The sequence below is a fragment of the Tiliqua scincoides genome, chromosome 5, assembly GCF_035046505.1.
Source record: "Tiliqua scincoides isolate rTilSci1 chromosome 5, rTilSci1.hap2, whole genome shotgun sequence".
Taxonomy (NCBI): Eukaryota; Metazoa; Chordata; class Lepidosauria; order Squamata; family Scincidae; genus Tiliqua; species Tiliqua scincoides.
The window spans coordinates 125,339,762-125,347,222 of record NC_089825.1 but is presented as its reverse complement, the minus strand read 5'-3'; the positions used below and the strand labels follow the sequence as shown (position 1 = coordinate 125,347,222).

The 7,461-nt window shown below is 42.9% G+C and overlaps 1 protein-coding gene across 1 annotated transcript; it reads right to left on the bottom strand.

Annotated features, from left to right (window-relative positions):
• Positions 1 to 227: 227 nt before the first annotated feature.
• LOC136654335 (olfactory receptor 13G1-like) lies at positions 228 to 1,154 on the bottom strand. Its single transcript, XM_066631298.1, has one exon. It carries the CDS (start codon positions 1,152 to 1,154, stop codon positions 228 to 230), a length of 927 nt encoding a protein of 308 aa, XP_066487395.1.
• Between the last annotated feature and the right edge of the window lie 6,307 nt (positions 1,155 to 7,461).

The window sequence follows — 7,461 nt, the reverse complement described above, 5'->3', positions numbered from 1 at the left end:
GAGAAAAGCCATGCGGGCATGGGGAGAGCATGCAAACTCCACACAGACAGTGGCCCTGGCCAAGAATCTTTTTTTCCTTATCAATTTTATAACAAAATGACTTAAAATGAAATGACTTAAAGGGAGGACTTGCTGTTGTTTTGATATCTTTCCATCAAATGACACCCTATAAAAAGATTATTTTGGAAATATACAGATGATTGTGACATGCAAAAGAAAGAAATATGTTAAGTTCTACCTGTGAGTTTCTTCAGCGCCTCCTTAACTTCTTGATTTCTCAGAGAATATATGATAGGATTGAGCACTGGGGTCACCACTGAATAAAGAACAGCAACTACCTTGTCTTCTTTAAGAGAAGATGATGAGGTGGGCCTGATGTATGTGTAGATGATGGTGCAAAAGAAAAAAGTTACCACCAGGAGATGGGCAGAACAAGTGGAGAAGGCTTTCTTTTTCCCCTCAGTGGATCGAATTCTACAGATGGTTGTCAGAATGAAGAAATATGATGTCAGTGTCAGTGCACAGCTACCCATGGAGAAGAATGCATCAGAGGCATAAGCCATGATTTCATTGAGGGTGGTATCTGAGCAAGACAGTGTCAGCAAAGGAGGCAGATTGCAGAAGAAATGATTGATGACATTGGAGTCACAGAAGGACAGCTGGAGCACAAGTCCAGTGTGAACTGCTGAATTAATCATTGCAGTCACCCACATTGCAATGACCACTCCAATGCAGACTTCCCTCCTCATGATGACTGTGTACTGCAAGGGTCGGCAGATGGCAGCATAGCGATCAAAGGCCATAAATGAGAGGAGCAAGAGCTCCATCCCCAAAGCCCATAAGAAAAGATAGACCTGCGTCATGCAGCCAAAAAAGGAGATGGTCTTTGTGGGAGCCAGCATAGCCTGGAGCATCTTGGGAATTGTCACTGAAATGCAAAAAATGTTTGCTATGGACAAATTACTGAGCAGAAAATACATTGGGGTGTGGAGTTTGCTGCAAGTGCTTATGGTGATGATAAAGACAAAATTGGCCGCTAAAGCTGCTGTGTAGATGAAGGTAAAACCCCAAAAGATGACTAGCTGATGTTCTGGGGAACTGGATAAGCCTAGCAAGATAAACTCTTGAATGACTGAGTTGTTCTTCATTTGCATATATCGAACAGTCCTGATCTGTCTATATAGGTGAACTTCTTAGATTTGATATCAAATTAATAAAGTCACATTCCTGGAAGGTAGGTCTAATCAATGACTATTAATCATGATCTGGAAACTTCATGTTCAGAGACAGTATGCTTCTTAATACCTGATTCTGTGGCCAGATGACAGAGGACTGATGGCTTCATGCCCTAGTTTTCAACTTCCCAGTTTCTGTTGGAATCTAAAATGCTATAGTAGAGAGATGTTTGGGCTGCTTCAGGAGGGCAGTATATACATCAGCATTTCTGTGCTAGAATAAACAGGAAAGAAGTAATAGAGCACACATAATAGAGCACACAAGGCTGACAACAATTGGAAGGCAAGCAGGAGGTGTCCATTATGACAAATAGACCATTGTTATATCAGCATTTAGCAGTGTTCATCTCTTGCAGTCCTCCCCATTCCCAATCTCTCATTCGGACAGTCTACAGGTTCTGCAGAGTCCAAGTGTTTGTGTATCTCATGGTAAATGTGCAGGTGAAGGCTTTGTGATAAGGAGCATTGAATGTTTCAGCTGTTCCCCAAATGCCAGGTATAGGAATTATCTCAACACCCATGTTTTGACCCACACACCTTTAAATGCACAGCTATAGCTGATCCCTTGGATGCAATTGCTCAGTTGTAAAGCCACATGCTTTGCAACTGGAAGGATTCAGATTCAATCTCTGATACTTCTGGGGAATCTTAGGTGGCTTACTAGAAAAATCCTCTGCCAGAGAAGCTGTTGTAAGTCAGGAGAGATAATACTGAGCTAGACAGGTCATTGGCCTGACTCAGCATATCCCACAATAGCATTTTATATCCTAACAAGGTTGTGTTGTTAGTCATTCAAAATGACAGCTCTTTCAAGAAGGTGAATAACATTAGGTCTATGACACTGTTATCTTCTTTAAGACTGACAATATATATTGATACAACTTTAATAATGGTGATGGGATGCTGTTGACTGCAAAACTGGCAGTTCGAATTCACGGGGTGGTGTGCGCTCCTGTTGCTTGTCCCAGCTCCTGCCAACCTAGCAGTTCGAAAGCTTGTAAAAATGCAAGTAGATAAATAGGTACCACCTCAGTGGGAAGGTAACGACTTTCTGTGTGCTTAGGTGTGTAGTCATGCCAGCCACATGAAACTGTCTACGGACAATGCCAGCTCTTCGACTTAGAAACAGAGATGAGCACTGCCCCTAGAGTCAGAAACGACTAGGTTTAACGCCAGGGGGAACCGTTACCTTTACCTGGGTTTTTATTGTACCACTACATTGTAAAGGAAAGGGACAGAGTAATATAGTTAATGGTAATGGAATTTTTTTTTTACTGAACTTACAATGCTGGATGTGTCTGCCCTTCATGACATAGGAAATGCCTACCCTGTAATCCAGTTTGGCCCATACATGCACCAGTGTTACCTGGTTCACCTGAGTGATAGCCATGGTAATGTGTTGTTTCAAGTTCATTAAATCTCAGGGCAGGGGTGGCACAAACACCTTGTCCTTAACATAGCCCTAGAGGAAATTGAGCACAAAAGTGCTGTTGAACCATGATAATGGACTCAGTTTTCATGTACTCCAAAATGCAGTGAGCCTTTTCTGTGCCTGATGCCATCCTGACTGACAGGAACTCCCTCTACCAGCCAAGGACACGCTGATTCCCACATACAAAACTTGGAGACTTTCTATTACCATGCGCTGTGTTTCCATATCTGTTACCAGCATGTTGCTATGGCTCACCAAAATCCCAGAGACTATTATGACATACCCCTTATTTGCCATGTATACTAGGAACTGAAATTCTTGTTATATATATATATATATATATATATATATATATATATATATATATATATATATATATATATATATATATATATATATAAACAGCACTATTGGAGCTGCTAACCATGCTGTAAAAATACCTCATCTGGAAGCCAACATGGTCCAAATGTTCCATACAACTGGTGGTACAAGATGAAATACATTTGACACACAAGACAGAGGAAGATCAGCTGTAGATCTCTTCAGTACACTTAAATAATGAGTGGTTGAAATGTCATCTTTAGTACACTGCTGGTGCCACAGGGGGACACGCTTTGGAGTTTCTAGAACTGGAAAGAGACTATAGAGATGCAAGACTGCCCTTGTGGCCAATTACAACCATCACTGGTGACTGCTCAATATCTGGGAGACTCTGGTCCCAGGCAGGTGGTGTAGGTTTATGAGGTACGGTATGATATTCCAGTAGTTGGTATTGTTGGAAAGATTTTCAGATTCTTTTACTGACGCAATGCCAAATAGTCACAGACCTTTTAAAAGGATTTGGAGGCTTTATTTCTACATAGCAAGTGAATTACACAAGCCAATTGATTCAGTTTGGATACAAATGTTCACTCTTTGTTTCCCATCCTGTTTCTCAAAGAACCACACCCAGAAAATCACATTAAATAATGTGAGAAAAACAAGTTACCCATGTGACACTGTATGTCATTTCCACCTCCTTATTGGGCATATTATGACAGGCTTGGTGCATGGTCCCAGCTCTAATTAGGAGGTCATTCTGCCCTGCATCCCAAAATATTTCTGGCCCACAACTTTGGTTATACAAGATCCTGGAATTTTCCCTTTGGGAAAGTTATGATCTACATGTTCTGCCAATCATAATCTCTTTAGGTCACTTTGTCATAATGACCCTCCTATCCTCTTTTTGAGGGGAACAACAGTCATTCTCTTGGTTCCAATTTCAGTTATTTTTCTCAAACTAGAGAAGTTAACCCTCTAAAATCTCTATCAGTATCACTATTTGCCATGCTTTTTAAGAGCACAAGAAACATGCACACATAGCAAAAAACACTTGTGTGCAGGACCTAGTGTAAAGGTCAATGGCTTGAGTGTTTAATTTGGCAGTGAGAGAAAAACAGAGAGAGGGGAGAAGGTACACATAGTTTTACTAAACTGCTCAAAAAATACCAAACAGTGGGGGAGGGGGTTAAAACGGGACCTAAGTGAATTAGCTCACATGCACTTAATTAAGACAGGAGGAATCTAGAATTCACATTCACACATGACAAATGCCTAGGAAAGCAATTGAAGAGGAGGAATGAGGAAAGGGGAGCAGAACAGAACTCTTTAGAAGGAGAAGGAGCAGAGCAAATAGGGGTAAAATATGGGGGGGGAACAGAGGGAGATTAGATGGGCTTCTCAAAAGAACCTGGGGGAAAATTGAAGATTTAGGGCAGGGGTGCTCAATAGGTGGATCGCGATCTACCGGTAGATCACGAGGCAAAATGAGTAGATCGTGGAGCCCTGTCTCTCCAAACTGTTAATATGTCAGTTTCGTCTAGTGACTAGACGAAACTGACATATTTAGCTGACACTAAACTGACACTGAAACTGACACTGAAACTGACACTTTAGCTGCTCTTCAGGCATGCAGCAACAAAACTGACGAAACTGACTAGACTCCAGCAGGGGCTCCATACATTAAAGGGGGTGTCTGTCAGACGCTTCCTTCCCCCCTGGTAGATCTCCGGGCCTTGCTGGGTTTCAAAGTAGCTCTCGAGCCAAAAAAGTGTGAGCACCCCTGATTTAGGGTCTCAGGAAAGAAGAGAGAAAGGGATAATGAGCAGATTAATTGGGATGAAAACAGATGGGTTTAGGTGGTTCAGGCCTTGACAAACAGTCTGCACCAGGGAACAGTTGTCTGTAGCCTGAGTCAAGGGATCAGCCAAGAACAGGCCATTCAAGAACTTCGCATTTTTGAGGTGGGGGAGCTAGCCTCTCTCTCTCTGAACAAACACTCTTGACCAATGGAGTTGGTGGGTCTTTGGCAAGGCTGCCCAGTGGATACCGGGCAGGTTACTGGTATAGGTTACTCTTTCTGCAAGGCTTAACTCTTTCTTAACAAGGCTCATGTTGTGTTGCATGAGTTGAGGTGGCATAAGGTTGACTAAGTAAGTCTCCCTGGGCAAAGAGGGGCCTCAAAAATGGAAAGAGGGCTTTGAAGCAAACTCTTAACATGCAAGAAGGCAGGACCCATGAAGGGATCAGAGTGAAGAACCAAGTTACCTTTATTTAAGAGAAGGAAGGAGGATTTGGCGCATGGAGAAAGAAGCTGGTGAGCCCTTGCTGGCTCTATGCCTTTGGTAGTGTTTGAGGAGCAATGGCTGGAAAACAAAGGTTTGAAGAGTGTTATGAATCTTGGATACTGGCTAGAATGGTGGTTCTTGGATGGAAGCTGGAAGGGAGGGGTAAGCAAGTTGATAAAACTTCGGCATTGCCTGTGTGGGAGCCTAGTCATGATGGCTTCAGAAACTTCAACATGTTTTTTTTTTTGGAGCTGCAGCTGCTTTCCTTTTTAAAAGAATGCTGTTTAGCAAAAAACAAACAAAATACAACCCACTCAGCACTTTGTCCTGTCCAAGTTCTGAATATGCTGGAATGTTAGCTATTCAAAGATACACTCTGTACCTGTTTTGTGAGCCAGGTGTGCCCTACACACACTTCTGTTCTGGAATCATGAAGGTTGTGTTTGAAGGACAAATTGTCCTCTCCAGACAATTCTCCAGAGATCAAGGCCTCTCATAAATATACCTCCCACAAACAGTCAGTGCCATTCATATCCCTTCAGTGTCCTTCTCAAGAAGGCAGGCAGTAAGGCATCCACCTTCACATTCAATCAGGCTTGGCAAATAACCAGAAGTCAGTGGATCACAACCATCTAGCTTTGCACCCTGATTGAATTCTGAGCATTAGAACTATGAATGAATATCCCTCGGTTTTTCTCTTCTGTTTTTTTTGTAGATTCTCCTGGTTGCTCCAGTAGAGCTATACAAAATAAAAATGAATGATAATCATGAATCTGTAGCAGTGTTGTGGACATTCAATCCAGGGTGCTGGAAAAAGTAAACACCCCTATTTGAATATTTGTGGGAAAATCAAGGCAAAGATAAGATAAGCTGGCTCACAATGCTCAAATGCACAGAGCTTGCCACTGACATTAGGCCCTTCTCCCAAAGCAAAGTGGTTGCCTTGGGTCTTCTAACTTTGGGTAGTAGCAGGGCCCTGAGGGCAACTTTTTATGAAAGGGACTGAGACAAATAGACCTATAGCCCCACCGCTGATGATAATACTGTAGATTTCAAACCATGCACACTTACAAAATAGCCTGCACAGACTTGAGAAGCCCCCTTGCAAGGCTTGGGGCTTTCCCTGGAGGAAGGGGACGAAAGTCCCTTACTCCTGAGGAGACCACCGGCGGCTGCCACAGTACCACAGGATGCAGTGGTAGCAGCTTTGGTGTCGCGGCAGCTGGTGGTGCTGCCATCTTTAGGATTGGGCCCTTACTTAGCCTGGCTAAGTAGCGACCTAAGTTTGGGCCTCTTCAGCCTAGGAAAGAGGCGCCTGAGGGGGCACATGATTGAGACATACAAAATTATGCAGGGGATGGACAGAGTGGATAGGGAGATGCTCTTTACACTCATATAACACCAGAACCAGGGGACATCCACTAAAATTGAGTGTTGGGAGAGTTAGAACAGACAAAAGAAAATATTTCTTTACTCAGTGTGTGGTTGGTCTGTGGAACTCCTTGCCACAGGATGTGGCAATGGCATCTGGCCTGGACACCTTTAAAATGGGATTGGACAAGTTTCTGGAGGAAAAATCCATTACGGGTTATAAGCCATAATGTGTATGTGCAACCTCCTGATTTTAGAAATGGGCTATGTCAGAAGGCCAGATGCAAGGGAGGGCACCAGGATGAGGTCTCTTGTTATCTGGTGTGCTCCCTGGGGCATTTGGTGGGCCGCTGTGAGATACAGGAAGCTGGACTAGATGGGCCTATGGCCTGATCCAGTGGGGCTGTTCTTATGTTTTTATGGCTGCTTAGACACCCCAGAACCCCAACGTTTGGACAAAATCCATAAACTTCCCTCTGTATCCCAAGACTTGCAATTCCTTTGAATGTAATCATTTATTACTGATGATCTCAAAGGCAATTCAGATGTATAGTAATATTTTGATACTCATATGGCAAGGAATTTCAAGAAGGCAGGCAGTAATACCTTCCCAAACACTGCTTCCTTTAATAATGATTTGTTACACTGCTCTTGGCATGATTGACAGATTCTGTGACCAATGACAACAGTACATGCTGGGAAGCACAGGGCAAATCAGCATCAGTTTTCAACCTTATTGTTGATGATGTCTCCTATACTGCTATTTCAACTTTCCAGAAATGCATCCCATAATAATGCATATTATGGGAGGTATTAT